Raw genomic sequence first — 25,058 nt, 5'->3', positions numbered from 1 at the left:
ACGTTGCAGTGAGCCAAAATCGCGCCACTGCACTCCAGCCTGGGTGACAAGAGCGAAACTCCATCTCAAAAAAGGAAAAAAAAAAGAAAGGCTATTTATATACAGTTAAATACCTGGAGCTAGAGCTTGGAGAGAGAGAAGGATATTCAAGTTGTCAACAGAGAATTGATGACTTTGAGGTTCATTTCCTTGAAGACAAGGTGCATTGAGTGTTCATGGTCTCAGCATAAAGAAATGCCCACAGTTATAAATGGTGGAGAGGGAGCCAGTAGAAACAGAGAGGTTAGGAAGAGTGATTCCAAAGTTAAATAGTACCACAGAAACATGGAGCAGAGGATGTAAGCTGCATAAATCTGAAGAATAATAAAAACTCAAATAAGATCTGTGAATTTGTCTTTTAGAACATCAATGTTGATCTTTGAAAATTCCATTTCGGTAGATTGGTGGAAGCAGAATTTCAATTTCTGAGAACTAGGCTAAGATTGTGTAGACGGGAAGTAAAGGTAGCAAGTATTAAGCCCTTGGTCAAGAAGTTATTTGTTTGTTTGTTTGTTTGACAGAGTCTCACTCTGTCACCCAGGCTGGAGTGCAGTGGCGCTATCTTGGGTCACTGCATCCTCTGCTGCCCAGGAGCGATTCTCCTGCCTCAGCCTCCCGAGTGGCTGGAATTACAGGCTCCTGTCACCACGCTTGGCCAATTTTTTTTTTGTATTTTTAGTAGAGACCGGGTTTCACCATCTTGGCCAGGCTGGTCTTGAACTTCTGACTTCGTGATCCACCTGCCTTGGCCTCCCAAAGTGCTGGGATTACAGGCGTGAGCCACAGCGCCCAGCCTACAGTTTCTTAAAACTAGAATTTTTTACTTAAGATATTATTTCCTACAGAATATTTGTAGAGCATTTTATGGTTTATGAAAGCTTTCATGTATATGATTTTCTTTTATCCTCAACATTGTAAGGTAGATGTTATTCCTTTTCCTCATAAAAGAAAACTGAGATTCAGTAGGATTAAATGATATGCCAAAGATTCTATAGCTGAAAAAGTGGTAGAACCCAAATTTGGACCCGTGTCTCCTGATTTTAAGTCTAATATTCTTTTTTCGTCACACCAACCATAAACTGAAATGAGCTTGTATTTCTTAGATCCTGTTTTAAATAATTGACTATTTGATATGAAACAGTCAATAGTTCTTTTCTAGATATTTCTGCTGTTCTTTTTATTTTTCTCAGTTACCATAAAAAAATAAGGAAGATAATTAGAATGATAGAGTTTTACACCTGGATGGAAGATGGAATTTTGTAAAGCAACTAATTCAACTTGTTCACTTTATTTATTTATTTATTTATTTTTGAGATGGAGTCTTGCTCTGTTGCCTAGGCTGGAGTGCAGTGGTGCAATCTCACCTCACTGCAACCTCCGCCTCCTGGGTTCAAGCGATTCTGCTGCCTCAGCCTCCGGGTAGCTGGGACTACTGCGTGTGCCATCACACCTGGCTAATTTTTGTAATTTTAGTAGAGATGGGGTTTCATCATGTTTGCCAAGCTGGTCTTGACCTCTGTACTTTAAGTTCTGGGATTACAGGTGTGAGTCACTGCACCCGGCCCCAACTTGTTTATTTTAGAATTTAAAAAAACTTAAATGGAGATTGGAAAATTTTGCCTGTGTAAAGTTTTCTCTTAGACCTGAAATCATGAATGAACTTTTTTGCTTTTACTTTAAGACCGTAGAAAATGTAGCTTCATCAGTGCTTGGAAAATCTGTCTTTGTTAATTGGCCTCACCTTGAGGAAGCTAGAGTTGTGGCTGTATCAGATGGAGAAACTAAGTAAGTAAGATTTGATTTATAATTTTTCTAACATATATTTGCTTTGTGACTTTGATGGCTTTTATTGATTCATTTTTTTAACTGACAAAATCATATTAAGAACATTTACACTCTGTACCAAAAACGAAAGTCGTCTAATGACACCACTTGAAGTTCAAACACTATTGACAGTTTATTGTACCTCTCTTAAGATATTTTAGATGCATATGTTATTTTTTCCCTTTTAATTTCTTGGAAGTTCTATATCCTAATTCTTTTCTAGAAGTGGTTATCATTATATTACTTAGCAAATACATTTCTCTTTCTAACAAGAATTAATAGCATATGTAATCTTCCCTTTTCCCTGCCCCATCTGGATTTCATTTAAATTGTACATTAATTTTTTAGGGCACATATCTTTTGTTTTAAGAAAAATATCTTAACATTTCATTGAAATTCACAATCGTTTATATCAATAAATATTTAGATAAATTATTTTTTGTCGTTTTTTACTATTTCATATAAATTTTATCTTGATTTCTTATATTTTATTTTTCATATGGCTAGAATTTTCTGAAATAATTTTTTTTCAGAGAAGATGGGTAGATATTATGTTTTTTGATTTTGAGTTATTACACATCCAAAATGTCTTTTTTTTTTTAAATTTACACATAGGTTTAGAATTTTGGAGGCCCAGTTTCTTTTCCTTTTCTCTTAGAGCTCTGCATACATCTCTCCATTATGTTATTTTATGTAATGTTGATGAGAAGTCAGTGCCAGTACGTTTTTTTTCCTTTGTTGGCATCTGCTTTTGTATATGAAATCTTGAGGATTTTTTTATCAGAATTTAATTCCCCTACCTTTCTGATGAAGTCCAATTTATTAATTTTTTTATGCTTTTGGTGTCATCTCTAAGAGCTCTTATTCTAGCCCTAGATCCTGAAGATTTTCTTTGGTATTTTCTTTGAAAAGTTTTATAGGTTTACCTCATTTTATATGAAATCAGTAATCCATTTTGAATTAATTTTTGTATAAGGTATAAGGGGCAGATCTACTTTCATATATTTGTGTATGAATATTCAGTTGCTTCAGCATCATTTGTTGAAAAGACTGTGCTTCCTCCATGTCTGTTTTTATGCCAGTAACACATTGGCTTGATTACCATGGTCTTAACATCAGGTAGTGTGATTCCTTCAACTTCACTTTTTTTTTTTTTTTTTCAGAATTGTTTTAGCTATTTTAGGTCCTTTGCCTTTTCATATACATTTTATAATTTTCCTATATCTCCAGAAAATCTTGGAGGGATTTTTATACGAATTATATTAAACCTATAGATCAATTTGGGGAGATTTAACTATGTTGAATATTCTTATCCATGAACACAATATATCTCTTCATTTATTTAGATCTTTGATTTCTCTCATCAGTGTTTTGGTTTTTTTCATCATACTGATCAGGTACATGTTTTGTTAGACTTATACCTGAGTATGTAATTTTTCTTGGAGTATGAATGGTATTATGTTTTAAATTTGTTTCCCCTGCTAGTATATAAAAATACAATTGATTTTTTATTTTGATTTTATATCTTAGAATATTTTTTCCTTTTTATTTTATTTTTAGAGTTTAGGACAGCCAGTTATTTTGTAGAATTCTGGATTTACTCTGTTGTTTCCTTTTAGTGTCATTTAACTTTGTCCTCTATCCCACATATTTCCTGTAAGCTAGAAGTTAGGGCTAGTAGCTGAATTAGATTCAGGTTAAACTGTTTTGGTGAAAATACTTTATAGGGGCCAGGTGTGGTGGCTCACGCCTGTAATCTCAGCACTTTGGGAGGCCGAGGTGAGAGGATCTCTTGAGGCCAGGAGTTCAAGACCAGCCTGGGCATCATAGTGAGACTCTGTCTCTACAAAAAATAAAATCATTAGCTAGGCATGGTGGTGTGCACCTGTAGTCCTAGCTTCTCAAGAGACTGAGGCAAGAGGATTGCTTGAGCCCAGAAGTTTGAGGCTGCAGTGAGCTATGATCACTCCACTGTACTCCAGCTTGGGTGACAGAATGAGACCCCATCTCTTAAAAAAAAAAAAACTTTGTAGATAATGCATACTTCATATTGAATTTGTATTTTTAACTCTTTAAAAATGTTTATTTTTATATGTTTAGTCTCTTAGGAAAAAAATATGCTTTTAAATTTTATTGACTGACTGACTGATTGGGAGAGACAAGGTCTTGCTCTGTCGCCCCAAGTGCAGTGGCAATCATAGCTCACTGCAGCCTCAAACTCCTGGGCTCAAGTGATCCTCCCATCTTAGCCTCCCGAGTATCTGGGACTACAGATATGTGTTACCATACCTGGCATTTTTTTTTATTTTTCTTTGTAGAGACACTGTCTCAATATGTTGCCAGGGTGGTCTTGAATTTCTGGCCTCAAGTAATCCTCACATCTCGGCCTCCCAAAATGCTATGATTACAGGCATGAGCCACCGCACCCAACCTTAAATTTTTTTGATACATAATAATTGTATATATTTGTAGAATACATGTGATATTTTGATCCATGTATATGACATGTAATTTTCAAATTATCTGTTACCTCAAACACTTATCATTTCTTTGTGTTGGGAACATTTTCAATCTCTTCTGGCTATTTTCAAGTATACACTAAATTGTTAACTATGGTCAACCTACTGTTGCTATAGAACACTGGAACTTATTCCTTCTATCTAACTTTGTATTAACCAACTTATCTTCTTCTTCCTCTGTACTTCCCATGCTTTTAAAATTTGAATGAAATTAACAAGCCCTTGTTCTGTAATTTATATTAGTTTATAAAAAGACCTGTAATTGTTATAGTTTTGTAATTTACATTACAGTTGTGGGGTTTTTTGCTAGTATACCATGTGAAAAAAATATTTCATTTGGAAGACTCACACTGCTAGAACTCTATATTAAACCAGAACATTTTGGTTATATAATTTTTATTTTAACTCTTAAGGTTTTACTTGGAAGAACCTCCAGGAACACAGAAGCTTTATTCAGGAAGAACTGCCCCACCATCTAAAGTGGTTCATCTTGGAGATAAAGAACAATCTAACTGGGCAAAAGAAGTACAAGGAATTTCAGAACAGTGAGTATCGTTAAAAGTATTTAATATCATGGAACTAAAATCCGTTTTAATGTACTCATTCTCTAACTTATTTTCCATTTAACATAGTAGTTACTCTGAATACTAATTACACCTTCATCCTGTGTTAGAAAGTAATGAGTTCTAGTTTAAAATGATACCTGATTAGCAGTAGTTACAGCCTTGCCCAGTTTGTCACTAAAATACCTAATGAAGTATAGAAAAAAAATGACAAATTAATGTAATACTAGGAATAACACTTAATACATTGACTGATTTTGAGAGCTATTTTCACTAACTGTATAAGGCCATTGAATTTTTTGGCCACATGTAAGTCATGAAAATTGGAAGAAAAATCCTCTTTTGTTCCTCATCTTCTCCCGTTCCCCATTCCCTTTACTCTCTTCCACCCAAGCCATATTCCCCAGGGCTTAGAATGCAGCCAAACTGAAATGCTAACCCACCTGGGAATGCTGGTTTTCAGGATCACCAGAGTGGTGTGTGTCCCATGATCCCACCCCAGCAGCACCTCTCATTTGCCATCCAAACACAAGAATTCCCAAAACAAAAGCAGAATACGAGAGGCTGGCATTGGCACATGAAATGTTTTAAATGTATACCATCAGCCTTCCTATCCATGGATAAGCTTTCGGAGAATTCAGGGATACTCCTTCTAATTTTGGGGCTAATACCAGGCCACAATATCCTTATTCAAAGATGAATAAACCGGGAAAACGTTCAAAGACCATGAAAAACCATCCAACACCAAAGGAGATAAACATAGCTCTCGAGAGGTAGAGCATATTTTTGCCTCCCAACAGTGTAAATTAGATACCCCATCATAGTTTATATCATTCTAAATTGTCTTTTGTAGCATATAAATAAAACCATAATAAACTTACTTGTATGATTAATTTAATAACTCTTTCTTAGATAGTATGCACCATAAGAGTAGAGAGCATATCTGTTTTTGTTACTTCTTTATTCCAATTTATTGGTTAGTGCCTAGGCACTCAATTACTGAGTTATTGTTTGAATGAATAGATAATATTTTAGTCAAGACTCCTTTAATTGGAAAAAAAAAATCATTCAAAGTACTTCGGGTAAAGTGTTTAGTCATTTGTTTATATATGTAACATTGATATGTGAATATCAATGTATGGATACCTGCCATAATAGATACAGTAGTATGCATTGTAATGAATAAAAACACGTAATGAATAATAATGAGTAAAAACACACAGTTCCTACACTTATGATATTTACAGCTGCTAGATGGGAGACAACTATGGTAATTGCACTTGAAGGAGTAGTGCTCTGAGACCATTTGACTTAGCTAGGGAGAAATTTGTCATAGTCAGGGACAGTTTCCCAAGGAAGTGTTGATTAAATCGATATCTGAATGCTGACTGGGAGTTAGGCAAGGAATGAAAAGGAAGTGTTTCATGATGAGGGAAGACTTACATGAAAAGCCCTATGGCAGGAGGAAAAGCAGTGTGTATTGAGGAAGATTTGGCAACAAAGAAAAAAGAAAGTGGCAACTTCAGAAGTAGGAGGACAGCTAGAAGAGGGTTATATCATGTAAACCAAAGGAAAAGATTATTTCAAGAACAAGGTAATAAACCACACCGTATATTTTGAAGAGATTTAGCAAGAGCTGTATTGATTGAGCCATGGAGCTGAAAGCCAAACTAGAGTGGGTAAAGGAATGATTGAGAGTTGCAGAAGTGGAGACACAGTAGAAATTGACATCTTGTTCAAAAAGTTTAGCTGTGAGAGAGAGACCAAGAGATCTTGACCTCTTATCTGTTGTTCCCCTTCTGAATGAGCTTGAACTTCTATGAGGGCAGCAAAGGACAGAGAGAGTCGTCAATGCAGAAGACTGCTGGAGATGATAACAATGTATACTCGTTCACTCGAGAATCGTTTCTAGTGCCTGCCAGTTCAGGCTGTCCTGTTTAACCTTGTCAACCAAGTTGGGTAGACAAGGCTATGTGGATTCATGAGCACTTAGGTTTATTTTATTCTGGTCACCATTTTCTTAGACTGCTTTTCTTTGCTACCATATTCCCCCCTGATACCATCTCACTTTTTGTCCCTTCCTTTCATGCCTCCCTAGCTCTTCTGTCTTCCAAGGTGAAATTCACAAGATTACTGTTGCTCTGCCCCTGAGGGTTTACTTATTTGTGATTTTTGCACATTAGAATGTTAGTAGCATGAGGTGAGGATTCCATGGCTCTAACAATAGGAGTTATCTTTATGCAGACCATTCTTAGCTCTATGACTTTTGCAGGAAGAATGTAGAACCTATTACTTATCTCATATCTCCATGTATCTTAACTAAGATATGTTCTACTAAGTTGAGTATATTCTTTTCCTATAAACATATACATGAAATATTTCCATAAGTCCCAAATCATGTAGTTTTATTTTGAGAAACCCTCTAAGCACATATGATGTACCTAATAAATTTCTGTATACCTGTGTAACAAATTTTTTTTCTGATGAAAATCACCAGTAAGAGAGAAGGATATAGGATTGAGTAGAGCTGGTTTTTGGTTTATTCAGAGAGTTTTAATTGTGTATAAAAACAATGAGAAGGAGCAGAGAGAAAACAATAAATTCTAAGATGGAAGGAGATGGATTCTTAAATAGGATATGAGATAGCTCCTCTGTTTTAACAGTATGGGAAGCAAATATAAGTTGGTTTGTGTGTTTGGCATGGGGAAAGCTGAGGAGCTCTCATTTGATTATATTTTCCTTGTAAAGCAGATGCTGAGTTTAGCTATTGAGGATGGCTGGAGGAAAAGGAAGGTTGGTCATAAGTTGAAGTAGAGTGAAGGAGGTTTGAAAATAGTTATTCAGGGAAATAGAAGACTATCAGTTTATCAGGAAAATGTGGTAGAATGGTAAGCAGTATTGAGGATCCTTTTTGAAGTTGGAGTCATAATTTATAATGAAACATTCTACCCTGTGTTTTTGGGATAGAAGTGAGTTCACCAGTCACAGCCTTAGAAAAAACAAATGGCTGGATTTACTCAGCACTGGATTTTGACACATAAGCACAATGAAGAGACCAAGAGGCAAGAGAGTTTAGAATATTGGCAAGAATGTTACTGAAGTGGTGGACGGTGAAATCTAAGTGGGATAGAGGGAGAAGTGACGAAAGTAGACAGTAATAGTAGTAATAGTCTGGGAGGCCAGGTGCAGTGGCTCATGACTGTAATCCCAGCACTTTGGGAGGCCAAGATGGGCAGATCTCTTGAGGTCAGGAGTTCAAGACCAGCCTGCCCAACATGGCAAAACCCCATCTCTTCTAAAAATACAAAAATTAGCTGGGCATGGCAGCGCCTGCCTGTAGTCCCAACTACTCCAGAAGCTGAGGCTGGAGAATCACTTGAACCTGGGAGGCAGGGGTTGCAGGGAGCCAAGATCACACCACTGCACTCCAGCCTGGGCAACAGAGCAAGACTGTCTCAAAAAAAAAAAAAGTCTGGGAGAAGATAGAAAGTTTAGTGTTTTGGAAATCCTAGATAAAATTGAACAAAGTAGTTGAACATGCAAGTTGGATGAAGAGGAAGTTATCAGACAGTAAGATGTTTGTGTTAGTGATTTCAGAGGTTCAGTAGTTATGGATAATGTCAAAAACCAAGTCATAGCCATAGAAATTGCTGGCTTACGCATATCTACAACTATCTGATCTTTGACAAACCTGAGAAAAACAAGCAATGGGGAAAGGATTCCCTATTTAATAAATGGTGCTGGGAAAACTGGCTAGCCATATGTAGAAAGCTGAAACTGGATCCCTTCCTTACACCTTATACAAAAATCAATTCAAGATGGATTAAAGACTTAAATGTTAGACCTAAAACCATAAAAACCCTAGAAGAAAACCTAGGCATTACCATTCAGGACATAGGCATGGGCAAGGACTTCATGTCTAAAACACCAAAAGCAATGGCAACAAAAGACAAAATTGACAAATGGGATCTAATTAAACTAAAGAGCTTCTGCACAGCAAAAGAAACTACCATCAGAGTGAACAGGTGACCTACAAAATGGGAGAAAATTTTTGCAACCTACTCATCTGACAAAGGGCTAATATCCAGAATCTACAATGAACTCAAACAAATTTACAAGAAAAAAACAAACAACCCCATCAAAAAGTGGGCGAAGGACATGAACAGACACTTCTCAAAAGAAGACATTTATGCAGCCAAAAAACACATGAAAAAATGCTCATCATCACTGGCCATCAGAGAAATGCAAATCAAAACCACAATGAGATACCATCTCACACCAGTTAGAATGGCAGTCATTAAAAAGTCAGGAAACAACAGGTGCTGGAGAGGATGTGGAGAAATAGGAACACTTTTACACTGTTGGTGGGACTGTAAACTAGTTCAACCATTGTGGAAGTCAGTGTGGCGATTCCTCAGGGATCTAGAACTGGAAATACCATTTGACCCAGCCATCCCATTACGGGGTATATACCCAAAGGACTATAAATCATGCTGCTATAAAGACACATGCACATGTATGTTTATTGCGACATTATTCACAATAGCAAAGACTTGGAACCAACCCAAATGTCCAACAATGATAGACTGGATTAAGAAAATGTGGCACATATACACCATGGAATACTATGCAGCCATAAAAAATGATGAGTTCATGTCCTTTGTAGGGACATGGATGAAATTGGAAATCATCATTCTCAGTAAACTATCACAAGAACAAAAAACCAAACACCGCATATTCTCACTCATAGGTAGGAACCGAACAATGAGATCACATGGACACAGGAAGGGGAATATCACACTCTGGGGACTGTTGTGGGGTGGTGGGAGGGGGGAGGGATAGCATCGGGAGATATACCTAATGCTAGATGACGAGTGGGTGCAGCACACCAGCATGGCACATGTATACATATGTAACTAACCTGCACAATGTGCACATGTACCCTAAAACTTAAAGTATAATAAAAAAAAAAAAAAGAAATTGCTGGCTTAGGTGAAATGAAGGAGGTTATTGGAGATAAAGAGGTTATGAAAATGAGTTACAGTGGTGGGTAGATCATACATGTAGACATTGACATAAGAATAGAATGGGAAGTGGAGGGTAGTTTACTACTAGAGATTTTGAGGTCTCAGTGGGCTGTAAGGAGAATACCAAAACACTCTCCTACCCCTGAGGGTGCATGGTATGAAAACAAACAACTACTATTTGATAGGGAAGTGGTGGAACCTTCAGATAAGGAGGTAGAAATTGAGGATAAAATGGAGTGAAAAGGTTTAGGAATGGAAGAAGACCTGGAAAAGGGGGCAAGGAAGTACTTTATGGGACATCATGGAGAAAGTGATGCACATAGAGGATAATTTGGAGAACAGCTCCTGACAGATCTAGTAATCAAAAAACAAATATGCAAAAATAGAATCAAAATAATATAATGCATTGCTGTAAAAGTTATAGATCAGATTATGCACCATATATTAAAAACCCTTTCATGCAGGATAGTAAGAAAATACAATAAATTTTATTTCATTCATATATATATATATATATATATTTTTTTTTTTTTTAGTGAGACGGGGTCTTACTATGTCACTCAGGGTGGAGTGCAGTGGCACATTCATATTATACCTCACCACAACCTGGAGCCCCTGAGTTCGAGCAATCTTCCTGCCTCCGCCTCTGCAATAGCTGGGACTATAGGTGCATACCACCATGCCAGGCTACTATTTTAATTTTTTATAGAGATGGGGTATCACTGTGTTGCTCAGGCTAGTCTCGAACACCTAGCCTCAAGTGATACTCCTGCCTTAGCCTCTGGAGTACTTGGAATTACAAGGGTGAGCCACCAAGTCTGGCTAAGAAATTTTAAAACAGACAACAACACTGACCCCAAAGCAGTAGAAGTATATAGTAAAAGAAAAAGTAAATGGACGAAAATCTTCCAACCACTTGGGAATTTAAAAGTTTTGAGCTAACTATTTGGGGGATTTTATTTTAATGGAAGCATCGAAATACAGCCATACCTTGTTTTATTGTGCTTCTCTTTATTGTGCTTCACAGATAGTTGCATTTTTTTTTACAAATTAGAGGCTTGCGACAACCATGTTGCAACTCTATCAGTGCCACTTTTTCCAACAGTATGTGCTCACTTCATGCCTGTGTATCACATTTTGGTAATTCTCACAATATTTCAAACTTTATTATTGTTATTTTTATATCTGTCATGGTCATCTATGATCAGTGATTTTTAATGTTACTATTGTAATTGTTTTTGGGCACCATCAACCATGCCCATTTGAGATGGTGAATTAATCAATAAATGTTGTGTGTGTGCTGACTGCTCTACCAACCAACGGTCCCCTAGTCTCTTTCTCTTTCCCTATTCCGTGAGACATAGCAATATTGAAATTAGGCCAGTTAGTAGCCCTACAATGTCCTCTTAAGTAGTCAAGTGAAAGGAAGAATCACATGTTTCTAGGTTTAAATCAAAAGCTGGAAATGATTAAGCTTAGTGAAGAAGGCATGTCAAAAGCTGATACAGGACAAAAGCTAGGCTTCTTGCACCAAATAGTTGTGAATACAAAAGAAAAATTCTTGAAGGAAATCAAAAGTGCTACTCCAGTGAATACACCAATGATAAGCAAATTAAACAACCTTACTGCTAATATGGAGAAAGTTTTAGTGGTCTGGATAGAAGATGACACTAGTCACAGCATTCCCTTAAGCCAAAGGTTAATCCACAGTAAGGCCCTACCTTTCTTCAATTCTATAAAGGCTGAGAGAGGTGAGGAAGCTGCAGAAGAAAAGTTTGAAGTAAGCAGAGGTTGGTTCATGAAGTTTAAGGAAAGAAGCCATCTTCATAATATAAAGTGTGAGCTGAAGCAACAAATGCTAATGTAGAAGCTGTAGTGAGTCATCCAGATCTAGCTAAGATCGTTGATGAAGATGGCTACACTAAACAACAACCATAGACAAAAGAGCCTTCTATTGGAATAAGATGTCATCCTGGACTTCCATAGGTGCAGAGGAGAAGCCAATGCCTGGCTTCAAAGCCTCAAAAATCAGGTTAACTCTCTTGTTAGGGAAAAGTGCAACTGGTTACTTTAAGTTGAACCCGGTGCTCATTGACCATTCTGAAAATCCTGGGGCCTTTAAGAATTGTGCTAAATCTATGCCTGTGCTCTATAAATGGAACAGCGAAGTCTGAATGACAGCACATCTGTTAACAGTGTGGTTTACTGAATATGTTAAGTCCACTCTTGAGACCTACTGGTCATAGTAAAAGATCCTTTCCAAATATTACTGCTCATTGACAGTGCACCTGATCAACTGAGAGCTCTGATGGAGATATGCAAGGAGATAATGTTTTCACGCATGCAAACACAACATCCATTCACGCATGCAAACACAACATCCATTCTGCAACCCATGGACCAAGGAGTACTTTGAACTTTCAAGTTTTAGTAGTTAAGAAATACATTTTTGGCCGGGCACAGTGGCACATGCCTGTAATCCCAGCACTTTGGGAGGCTGAGGTGGGTGGATCACTGGGGTCAGGAGTTCGAGGCCAGCCTGGCCAACATGATGAAACACTGTCTCTACTAAAAATACAAAAATTAGCTGAGCGTGGTGGCGGACACCTGTAATCCCAGCTACTTGGGAGGCTGAGGCAGTAGAATCGCTTGAACCTGGGAGGCAGAGGTTGCAGTGAACCAAGATCACACCACTGCACTCCAGCCTGGGCAACAGAGCGAGACTCTGAGTGACTGCTCTGATGGATCTGAGCAAGGTAAATTGAAAACGTTCTGGAAAGGATTCACTATTATAGATGCCATTAAGAACATTCATGATTCATGGGATTTCAAAGTATCTATCAACATTAGCAGGAATTTGAAAGAAGTTGATTCCGACCCTCCTATATGACTTTGAGAGGTTCAAAACTTCAGTGGAGGAAGTAACTGCAGGTGTGGTGGAAATAGCAAAAAAAAAGCTAGAATTAGAAGTGGAGCCTTAAGATGGAACTGAATTGCTGCTTTCTCATGATAAAACTTGAATGGATGAGGAATTGCTTCTTTGTTTTGTTTTGTTTTGAGACAGAGTCTCGCTCTGTCACCCAAGCCAGAGTGCAGTGGTGCGATCTCGGCTCACTGCAACCTCCACCTCTTGTGTTCAAGCTATTCTCGTGCCTCAGCCTCCTGAGTAGCTGGGATTCAGGCAAGCGCCACCATACGCAGCTAATTTTTTATATTTAGTAGAGACAGAGTTTTGCCATTTTGGCCAGGTTGGTCTCAAACTCGTGCTCTCAAGTGTCCACCTGCCTTGGCCTCCCAACGTGCCAAAGTGCTTAGATTATAGGCATGAGCCAATGCACCCGGCCAAGAGTAGCTTCTTATAGATGAACAACGAAAGTGGTTTCTTGAGATGGAATCTACTCATAGTGAAGATGCTGTGAACATTGTTGAAATGACAGCAAAGGATTTAGGATATTACATAAATTTAGTTGAAAAGCAGTGGCAGACTTTGAGAGCATTGACTCCAAGTTGGAAAGAACTTCTCTTGTGGGTAAAATGCTATAAAATAGCATTGCATTCTGCAGAGAAATCTTTCATGAAGAGTCAACTGATATAGCAAACTTTATTATTGTCTTATTTTCAAAAATTGCGTCAGCCATCCCAACCTTCATCGGCCACTGCCCTGACTAATCAACAGCCATCAATATCAAGGTGAGACCCTCCACTAGCAAAAAGTTAACTACTAATAGCCTACTGTTAGCATTTTTGAGCAATAAAGTACAGTTGATCTTTGAACAGTGTGGGAGGTAGGGGTGCTGACCCCCAATACAGTAAAAAAAATGCACATACAACTTTTGACTCCCCAAAACTTAACTGCTAAAAGCCTACTGTTCATCAGAAGACTTGCCGATAACATAAGTAGTTGATAACGCATATTTTGTATACGTATTATATAGTGTGTTCTTACAATAAAGTAAGATAGAAGAAAATGTTATTATAAAATCATAAGAGAAAATATATTTACTATTAATTAAGTGGTAGTGGTTGATCATAACAGTTTTCATCTTCATCTTCATGTTGAGTAGGCAGAGGAGGGGTTCATCTGCTGTCTTGGAGGTGTTAGAGGAGGAGGAAAATCTGCATGTAAGTGGACCTATGTCATTCAAACCTGTGTTTTTCAAGTGTCAGCTGTATTTGAAAATGAAAGTATTGTCTTAGCCCAGTCTGAGGCTGGGTAATTTATAAAGAAAAGAGGTATGTTTGGCTCAAAGTTCTGCAGACTGCACAAGAAGTATGGCATCAGCATATGTTTCTGGTGAGGGCCTTAGGAAGCTTCCACTCATAGCAGAAGACAAAGAGGAACAGGCGTGTACAGATCACATGGCAAGAAAAGAAGCAAGAGAGGGGTAGGGAGGGAGGTGCCAGGTTCTTTTTAACAGTCAGTTCTCATGGGAACTAGTAGAGTGATAAACCCCCGTATCCTCCTCATTGCAAAGAAGACAGCAGCAAGCCATTTATGAAGGATCCACCCCATGACCCAGACATCTCTCACCAGGCTCCATCTCCAACATTAGGGATTGGATTTCAACGTGAGACTTGGTGAAGTCAAACAAACTATATCCAAACCATAGTAGATATATACATTTTTTAAAGACATAATGCTATTATACACTTAATAGACTCAGTGTAAACATAACTTTGGTATGTACTGGGAAACAGAAAAATTCATGTGACTCACTTTATTGTGGTGGTCTGGAACTGAACCTGAAATGTCTCCCAAAGTATGGCTGTATACATATGGAGCAAAAAATACTTGCAAATTATAAGTGTATTAATCATAAGTATATTACTTGATGAATTTTCACATGTGGAACAAGAATACAAGTCAAGAAACAATAACAGGAATATTACCATAATCCAAGGAAGTCCCTTGTACACCCTTTTATCCATTACCATCCGCTGCTCCCTCCCCACCCCCAGTGACGAGGATAACTATTTTGACTTGTAACCATATACATTTGTGTTTTCTATTTTTGAACTTTATGCAGTATAAGTTCATTCACACAGAGTGTATTCTTCTTGAGCCTGATTTCTTTTGGTCAGTATTGTGATTCTAATATCCATATTGTTACCTGTAATCATAGTTTGTTCATTTTCACTAATGATACTATTACATTGTATGAATACAGCACAATTTTTCCATTCTACAGTGGATGGATATTTGAGTTGTTTCTCATTTGGGGCTCTTGGTGAACGTGTATATATGCATTCCTTTTGGGTATATGTCTATGCATTCCTTTTGGGTATATATCTAAGAGTAGAATTACTGCTTCATAGCATATGCCTACATGCAGCTTGAACAGATACTACCAAAAAGGTTTGCAAACTCTTTGTATCAATTTACGCTCTACCAGCAGTTTATAAGAACTTATGTTGATTTCTGTTTTCATAAGTACTTACTATTGCTTTTTCATTTTAGCCATTTTGGTATAGTAGTAGTATCTAATTTTGCTTTAATTTCCATTTCCCTGATGACTAATTGAACATCCTTTCGTGTTTGTTGGCCATTTGAATATGCATACTCTTTTGTGAAATGCCTGTTCAAGTCTTTTGCCCTTTTTAAAATTGGGTTGATTATCTTTTTCTCATTACTTTATAGTTTTCTTACTGGCTTATTGTGTCATTCTCAATTTCAGGGGAAAACTAAGTAATTTATCTTTAAATAAAATTATCACTGTAGCTTGTTTTTAATTACTGTTCTTTATCGGGTTAAGGAAATTTCCTTCTATTCTGATTAAGAGTTTTTATCATTAATTGGTGCTGATTTGTAAAATGTTTTTTCTGCAGCTGTCAAACTGATTATATTATTTTTATCCTGTTAATCTGATGAATTGCATTGATTGAATTTCCAATATTAATCTACCCCTAAATTTCTGGAATAAATCCCATTTATTTATGATATATTATCCTTTTATACATAATTGGATTTTATCTGTTTAAGTTTGTTTTAAGATTTTTGCATCTACTTTCATGAGAAATACTGGCCCATAATTATAAAGATTTCCTGAAATGTCCTGGTCAGCTGTTGATATCAAGATTACTGGCTAAATGACTTTTAAGTGAAAGTGGTAGAAAAAAATTCTAATAAATTTTTAGAAAATGGTGTGTTTCAAAAATTTGTTGGAAAACTTTTGTTTCTGGCTAAGGTGACATGACTTTTTTCAGACCAACTTTGCCATAGACAACATTATTAAAGTATAAGCTGATATGAAAAAATATATAATGTGTTATATAATTATATACTATATTGTATGCTATTTATATAGTCTATATTATATACTATTTTTATGACATATTTGTATAAACAAAACTTTTAAAGTGTGATTGGTAAAGTGAGCTCGGTAGATGGACTGAGTAGTAATATGGGCATACTAAAAATTGAATCAGTGAGCTAAATATCAACCTTAGGAATTCCTTCAGTAAGCAGTACAAAAGCACAAAGAGATGAAAATAATATAGTCAGAATTTTAATATCTATCTAATAGGAGTTCTAGAAAGAGAAAATGGAAAGGAGATAAGAAAGTATTCCTTAAATGAAGAATGATTATATATTTAGATGAAAGGTCAGCAAACTTCTTCTGTAAAGGGCAAATAGTAAATATTTTAGGCTTTGTAGACTTTACAATGTCTGTCACAACTACTCAACTTTACCATGTAGCGCAAAAGCAGCCATAGACAGGAAGTAAATGGATAACTATGTTCCAGTAAACTTTTATCTAAAAAACTAGGAGGCTGTCTGAATTACTTTAGATTGGAAAAGCCATCACATACTCCTGGCAACCCCCAATCTATTTTCTGTCTTCATGGATTTACCTATTTTAGATGTTTCATATAAATGGAATCATATGATATATGGCCTTTTGTATCAGGCTTCTTTCATTTAGCATGCTTTTGAAGTTCATACACATTGTAGCATGTGTCAGTGCTTATTCCTCTTTATGGCTGAATAATATTCCATTGTATGGATATGCCACTGTTTGTTTATCCATTTGTTCATTTATGAACATTTGGATTGTTTCTGCCTTTTGGCTATTTGAATAGTGGTGCTATGATCATTTGTGTATCAATATTTGTTTGAGTACCTGTTTCCAATCCGGGGGGGTTGGAATGCTTAGAATTGTTGGGTCATGTGTTAATTATATGTTGCTTTTTGAGGAACTGCCAAACCGTTTTCCACAACAGCTGCACCATTTTACAGTCCCACCAGTAATGTACAGATGTTCCAGTTTTTCCATGTCATCACCAAAACTTATTTTTTTTCCCTGTTTTTTAATTATAACGATCCTAGTGGATGTGAGAACAGGAGTTTCGTATAGCTCTATGAGTTCTTATTTAATCACAGAGACAGTTGGAGAAGTACCCACAGAGTAAAATAAATAATGCAAAAAGTCTCAAGTTAGGTACCTGGAACTGCTAGCGTATTTATTTAAAGTTTATTTACACATTTGATTATGAGTTGATAGTTTATTATCGTCCTAGAATATCTGCATACTCATTCATATGTATATTTCATGTTTATTCTTTATTTTAGCTACCTGAGAAGAAAAGGAATAATAATAAATGAAACATCTGCAGTTGTGTATGCTCAGTTACTCACAGGTCGTAAATATCAAATAAATCAAAATGGTGAAGTTCGTCTAGAGAAACAGTGGTCAAAACAAGTTGTTCCTTTTGTTTATCAAACTATTGTCAAGGTAAGTCTATATCAAGTTTCAATTCTGTCTTAATATACACTATTAATACACTTCACTGTATAATGAAAAGATGATATGTTAATATAAATAGACTAATTCAGCAATGTATAATAGAGATTATCATTTAATATAATTTACAAAATAACTTATTATTTGTAAGAAGTATTACATGCTCAGACACTCAGTATATATAGTTAGGAAACTTGTCTTTTATGCTTTTGTATGCTTTTTTTTTTTTTTTTTTTTTTTTGAGACGGAGACTCGCTCTGTTGCCCGGGCTGGAGTGCAGTGGCGCCATCTCGGCTCACTGCAGGCTCCGCCTTCTGGGTTCACGCCATTCTCCTGCCACAGCTTCCCGAGTAGCTGGGACTACAGGTGCCCGCCAGCACACCTGGCTAATTTTTTGGTATTTTTTAGTGGAGATGGGGTTTCACCATGTTAGCCAGGATGGTCTCAATCTCCTGACCTCGTGATCCGCCCGCCTCGGCCTCCCAAACTGCTGGGATTACAGGCGTGAGCCACTGCACCCAGCCTTTTATGGTTTTTTTTAAGGACTTAGTCTCTAAAAGAAAAAATCCCACCATTAACTTACACCCTTGAATTTTATATTTTTATTCTTCAAAAATGTTTGCCTTAAATCATCTTATAAATGTAAAAGGCATTTTATTTTTGCATTTATAATCTTAGATATGATAAAAGGACAAAAATTTTTTTAAGTATGTAGCGATCCTGTAATTTGGGGTGTTATAGTACAGTGTAGTGATTAAGTGACTTAAGAGCACTGGCTGCCTGAGTTGGCTTCTTAGCTGCATGACCTTGGACAAGATTCATCCCCTTTCTGTGCCCCAGTTTTGTCATCTGTAAAGTGAGGCTAATAATGGTCTCTGCCACAGAGGTTTGTCATGAGGATTAAATGAACTCAATAAATGTGTGAAGCACATAGAAGAGTGCCTGCCATATAACCAGTCAACAAATTTTAGCTCTTGGCATTATGTAGAAAAATCTTCACATTGACATTTGCAAACAGCATAGTCATAATCCCATAGGAAAAAAACTTGATACGCAATCTATAGAAATTATGACTAAGATTATTTACTTTTATTTTATGTAGGACATCCGAGCTTTCGACTCCCGTTTCTCCAATATCAAAACATTGGATGATTTGTTTCCTCTGAGAAGTATGGTCTTTATGCTGGGAACTCCCTATTATGGCTGCACTGGAGAAGTTAGTTTCCATTATTGTTACTGATACATTTTTCTCTAGTTTAAAGCAGTTACTTAACTTCTCTTCATTTAGGTTTAAATTAAAATAAAATAAGGGAAAAAATAAAGAATTTATCCATGTAACTTATGAACACAGTGTTTGACTTATATATCTAAATACTATGTATCTAAGACTAAAGACCATATACTTTTAGTCTTGAGCAGATTAGGATCAAGAGGTGGTGTGTTCAAATCCTGATCTCTTTTTTTTAGCAGTTTTGTTTATTGTAGTGGTATGGATGAAACGATTTTGTAACTGTTTTAGACATGTAATAGGCTTGAGTGAATTTGTAAATGCGTTCATATTTGAGGAACTTTGGTTCTTAAATGGAAAAAGGTACATGCAAATATGGAAGGAGAGAAAGTAAATATGGAAGGAGAGAAAGCAAGAAAGAACCTATAGGGACAGATTTGGAAGTATTAGTGTGAACTCTTGGTTTCTAAAATATGTATATATGTTTGTATATCTGTGTATATAGGCACATATATATGTGTGTATATATATACACGTATGCATATGTTTCTAGCTCTATTTGCTGAAAGGAATAAGAAGCAAAGACACCTTAGCACAATGAGCACATGCACCACCCAGATCTTGACGTCTAATTTCATACCTCACTAAAAGGAACAGGGCTTCTCAGAGAAATTGCTGATTCTGGATCTGGGGCAGGGAAGATACAAGATGAACCTGGAACATCTTGTTATGTCAGAAAGTAAGGAGGTGCTCAGAAGAATGGTGGGAGTATGTCATGTAAACACAGGAACCAGGTTGAGGGTACTACCACTGCCCAAATCTTGGATACTTTGAGTGACAAAATAATTAAATTCAGTAATTAATTATAAACCACTGGGGGGAAAACAGGAATTCATGATTCCGTAGTGACAGTAAAAAGATAAATAGGGAAAGGAAGGGCTCTTGTCTGTAGTAGCATGTAAGAAGTAAATTTGGAGAGAGTGCTGCAGTTGAAAAACCATTGTGCAACCATTATGATAAAGATTGAATCACGTAAGAATCATCTTTGGGAACTAAATCTAGGGGGAATTTTTTTTTTAAATCAGGAGCAGGATATTTGCATGGTCTTAGAATGTATCTCCTACAGATTATTTATTAGCTGCAAGGGAAATGAAAACTGTAATTATGCAGGAAAAAAATTGAGCAACATCTTAATGGTATAATCAAAGTTAGCATCGCGTTAAAGGACAGATGAACATTGTGTACCTCCAGATGTAATACCCTTTGGAGGACACATCACCTATGCAGTATTCTGGCTGTGAATGTATTACCATAACCTAATTATGTGGAAGCATCAAACAAACCCAAAATAAGGAACTGTTTTTTTGTTTTGTTTTGTTTTTAAAAGGCAGGTTGGAGAGGGAGGGACAAATTATATATTCTTCAAAATGTCAATGTTGGCTGGGTATGGTGGCTCACTCCTGTAATCCCAGCACTTTGGGAGGCCAAGATAGGCAATCACTTGAGGCCAGGAGTTCAAGACCAGGCTGGCCAACACAGCGAAACCTCATCTCTGCTAAAATTATAAAAATTAGCTGGGTATGGTGGCATATGCATGTAATCTCAGCTACTTGGGAGGCTGAGAATGAGAATTGCTTGAACCTGGGAGACAGAGGTTGTGGTGAACTGAGATCATACCACTGCACTCCAGCCTGGATGACACAGTGAGACTCTATCTTAAAAAAAAAAAAAAAAAGCAATAACTTAAAAGGTCGGTGTTATAAAAACAAAAAAAGGCAGTGGATACATTTTAGATTAAAGGATGCTAAAGAGATATGACAATTAAATGCAATATCTGATCCTAATCTGGATCTTGTAATAAAGGAAGAAAATAGTTCTATAAAGGACATTATTTGGTCAACTGACAAAATTGGAATATAGATGGTAGCTTAGATGAAAGTATTATGTCAATGTAAATTTATATACTTAATAACTGTACTGTGATTATATAGTAAAATATCTATCTTAGGAAATATACACTGAAATATTGAGGTCAGGGACATGATGTATGTAATATATACTCAAGGGGTTCAGAAAGATAACTATGTATAAGTAAATACACAGTACACAAATGTTAAAGGCATTTGTTTTACAATGCTAACAACAGGTGAATCTGAATAAATTTTTTTTCTTTTCTTTCTTTCTTTTTTTTTTTGGAGACAGAGTCTCGCTCTATTACCCAGGATAGAATGCAGTGGCATGATCTGGGCTCACTGCAACCTCCACTTTTTTTTTTTTTTTTTGCAACTTTTTGGTACTTTGAAATTATTTGCAAATAAAAAGTTAATTTAAAAAAGAATGATTGGGCCAAGCACAGTGGCACACACCTGTAATCCCAGCACATTGAGAGGCCAAGGCGGGCGTGGGGAAATTGGTTGAGTGCAGGAGTTTGAGACCAGCCTGGGCAACATGGCAAAATCCCATCTCTGCAAATAATTGGGCTTAGTGGTGCATACCTGTAGCTCCAGCTGCTTGAGAGGCTGAGGTGGGAAGATTGTTTGAGCCCAGGAAGGCAAGTGCAGCAAGTCGACAAGCCATGATAGTGCCACTACACTCCAGCCTAGATGACAGAGCAAGACCCTGTTGCCAAAAAAAAAATGATTGTCCAGGTGCAGTGGCTTACACCTATTATCTTACCACTTTGGGGAGACCAAGGCAGGAAGATTACTTGAGCCCAAGAGTTCAAGGTTGCAGTGAGCTGTGATTCCACCACTTTAGCCTGAATGACAGAGCGAGATCCTGTCTACGGCCATACCACCCTGAACGCACCTGATCTCGTCTGACAGAATGAGATCCTGTCAAAAAGAAAACAAGAAAAAACAAATTAACAACCATTAAAGCAACGATACAGTGACTCAAATTTACAGTATTTTCATACCCACTTAACAAATTTCAAGAGAATTTCCACTATCCAACTTGTCATACTGTATTTCAAAAATAATAGTGTTCAAATAAGTTAAAAAATAAAATGTACTGAAAGAGACTATACTGTGATTTTTTTTTCTTCTAAGGTTCAGGATTCAGGTGATGTGATTACAGAAGGTAGGATTCGTGTGATTTTCAGCATTCCATGTGAACCCAATCTTGATGCTTTAATACAGAACCAGCATGTGAGTACAGTAGTTTGTATTGTTTCATTTAGAATTGATAAACTTTTAAAATATTAGGATATTTTTGCCACCTCCTTTGAATTTATTTCAGATATTTTATTTAATAATGATTAGATTCTCTCTCCCAGTTGCATCTAGTATTTAAAAATAAGTGTGGAATCTGTGCTCAAAACTTCATGTAGATCTTTGGGGGGGGGGGAAATCACTGAAATCCCGTTATTAATCCATAGTGATTGTTATGGATTATTGTGTTCAAGCTTATAAGAGGCACATTGATTAGCACACCCTCTGGGAACAGATTTAGGTGTTTTAAACCTTTCATAATAATTCAGAGCCTGCATTTTTAGTTGCAAGTGAGAAATGGCCTTTCTGCAAAGGCTGTATGTATCTCTTCAGCTAAGAATGAACAGTCTCAATCCTAAAGAATATTGGAAAAATGCATTTAAGTTAACAGCATCTTTTTCAGGACCTTCTCACCAAAAAATTCCACTGGCTTTCTTTTCTCTTGTTAAAATAGAGGGAAGGTTCTGATATCTGTCATTTGTTCTTATTGATTGGTTGGATAATTAGCTAAAATTAATTCGCAATCAACCAGCTTCATTTTCTGACTCTCATGCCTCGTTCTTTCTGATTTATATCTCCATTTTGATGCACTTACTCCAGTAGCTTCTGAGAAAACTTGCATGTCTGGAGATGTCTTTATTCTTCTCCTACACTTGATTGATAGTTTGCCTGGGTGTAGAATCCTAGATTGGAGATTATTTTCCCTCAGAATTTTGTTTTGGTTTTGGTTTTGGTTTTTTCTTTTTGTGAGACAGAGTTTCGCTCTGTCATCCAGGCTGGAGTGCAGTGGCACAATCTTGGCTCAGTGCAACCTCTGCCTCCCTGGTTCAAGTGATTCTCCTGCCTCAGCCTCCCAAGTAGCTGGGATTACAGGCACCCACCACCATGCCCGGCTAAATTTTGCATTTTTTTTTTTTTTTTTTAGTAGAGATGGGGTTTCACCATGTTGGTCTCAAACCCCTGACCTCAAGTGATCTGCCTGCCTCGGCCTCCCAAAGTGCTGGGATTACAGGTGTGAGCCACAACACCTGGCCTTCCCTCAGAATTTTGAAACCACTGTTCCATTCTCTTCTCGTTTCCATATTGCTGTTGATAAATCCTGTGCCATTCTGATTCTGAATTTCTGTATGTGATCTGTTTTCATTTTCTGAAATCTTTTTAGCATCTTTCCCTTACTGGTGCTTTTTAATAATGTGAGGATGTGTGCCTTGGTATGGATCTTTTTTCTTCCCTTCTCCTATTCAGCTCTTTCAGGCTTGCAACTGATGCCCTTCCATTCTGAGAAACTTTCTTGTATTATTTCTTTGATAATTTTCTCCTCACTATTTTTTTCCTGCTTTCTATTTCTGAGAATCCTTTTAGTTCAATCTTAGACCTTCTGGATTGATCCTCTTAGTTTTATCTCTCCTCATCCATTTCCTATATTGTTATACTTCTGTTCTACTTAGGGAAATTCATTCAACTTTATTGTTTATCATTTAAAATTTCTATTTGATTTAATCATTTTAATTTCTAAAAGTGTGTCCTTATTCTCTGGCTATATATAGCATCTTGTTCTTACAGTGAATGGAATATCTTCATTTATTTCTCTGAAGATAATTCTAGGATTTATCCTTCTATTTTTTGTGTTTTCTGTTAAACCTTTCATAACAATTCAGCACCTGCATTTTTAGTTGGAAGTGACAAATGGCCTTTCTGCAAAAGCTGTATGTATCCACTCAGCTAAGAATGAACAGTCTCAACCCTCAAGAATATTGGAAAATTGCATTTAAGTTAACAGCATCTTTTTTAGGACTTTCTCACCAAAAATTTCCAGTGGCTTTCCTTTCTCCTGTTAAAACAGAGGGAAGGTTCTGATATCTGTCATTTGTTCTTATTGGTTGGTTGGATAATTAACTTAGCTAAAATTAATTCACAATCAACCAGCTATTGCTACTTAGCCTTTTTTTTTCCACTAATAGTAAAATATAAAGCTTTATATCCTGTGAAATGAATTTAAGGCATTATGTATCAGCACACCCATGAGGAAACTTTATGTATGGAAGGCAGTCATCCCTAAAATCTTACCATCTGGTGTCATTTGAAGAACAAATTTAGACAGCAGTCATGAAACCAGGAGAGTGGCTCTTTAGATAAAGTAGCTGGAGCTTTGTACTGGGAATCAGTGAAGGTTAAATAACTTGTGTTCCTTCATCCCTGGCTTTTTCTAGATCTAGAAGAGCCTGTCCTGTTGTATGATAGTGTACAGTGTTGTTTCCTTCTCTTTATATACGTTTAACTTTCACTCAAGCTGACTTCTTTTTTTACCACAACATTCTCAGCTACTTATTTTATATTTTCTAGGATGTTTGTGATGGTTTTAATGAATTTTAAATTATAGCAAAACCCATTATTTCTCAAAAGGAGTACTGTTGGCAATTTGGGCAGGACAGTTATGTATTAAATAAAACTGTTTTGTATATGGCAGGACAGTTGGCATCTTTGGCTCAAGGGCATTAAGTGCTAGTAGCCCATGCCAGTTATTGTAATTAAATGTGCCTCTACACGTTTCCAAATGCTTGTTAGAAAAGTGTTGCTACTTATATTTGAGACCTACTACCTTAATTCTTTGAACTGTTCTGGAAAGCATACTTGATTTGTATTACATTATTGCTAAATCTGATTATGTTCTTAAGTATGTTTTATTGTTATGTACATGATGGTAAGAGTATATGGTAGTTTATCCTAGTTAGTATTGGATTCATGAATCATTTGCTTCCTGGTTAAATATTATATGATCTGTTACTTCTTTTTTTTTTTTAATGTGACAATATGTTTTCTTCCCTTAAGTATATAAATTAAGGTTACATTTCATTGACTGTATTAATTATGGGTCTATACATGCTTGTATGTTTTCATATGATA

At 36.5% G+C, this 25,058-nt stretch overlaps 1 protein-coding gene across 20 annotated transcripts in view; it reads left to right on the top strand.

Moving 5' to 3' along the window:
* The window catches only part of XRN1 (5'-3' exoribonuclease 1), a 144,222-nt gene that overhangs the window by 47,606 nt on the left and 71,558 nt on the right, over window positions 1-25,058 (top strand). For 18 of the 20 annotated variants that reach the window (XR_010155350.1, XR_010155347.1, XR_010155348.1 and 15 more), the window contains 5 exons: window positions 1,721-1,824; window positions 4,796-4,927; window positions 17,543-17,705; window positions 18,817-18,930; window positions 21,993-22,091. Coding sequence is in view for 16 of the 20 variants with exons in the window: in XM_009446590.5 (XP_009444865.4) it covers window positions 1,721-1,824; window positions 4,796-4,927; window positions 17,543-17,705; window positions 18,817-18,930; window positions 21,993-22,091 (612 nt within the window). In the remaining 4 variants the exon portion in view is untranslated. The remainder of the gene's footprint in view (window positions 1-1,720; window positions 1,825-4,795; window positions 4,928-17,542; window positions 17,706-18,816; window positions 18,931-21,992; window positions 22,092-25,058) is intronic. The other 2 variants (XM_063806291.1, XM_016942098.4) reach the window with 1 other exon arrangement.

Source organism: Pan troglodytes, chromosome 2 (genome assembly GCF_028858775.2).
Source record: "Pan troglodytes isolate AG18354 chromosome 2, NHGRI_mPanTro3-v2.0_pri, whole genome shotgun sequence".
NCBI lineage: Eukaryota > Metazoa > Chordata > Mammalia > Primates > Hominidae > Pan > Pan troglodytes.
The sequence above is the reverse complement of the archived record's forward strand: the minus strand, read 5'-3'. Positions and strand labels throughout refer to the sequence as shown.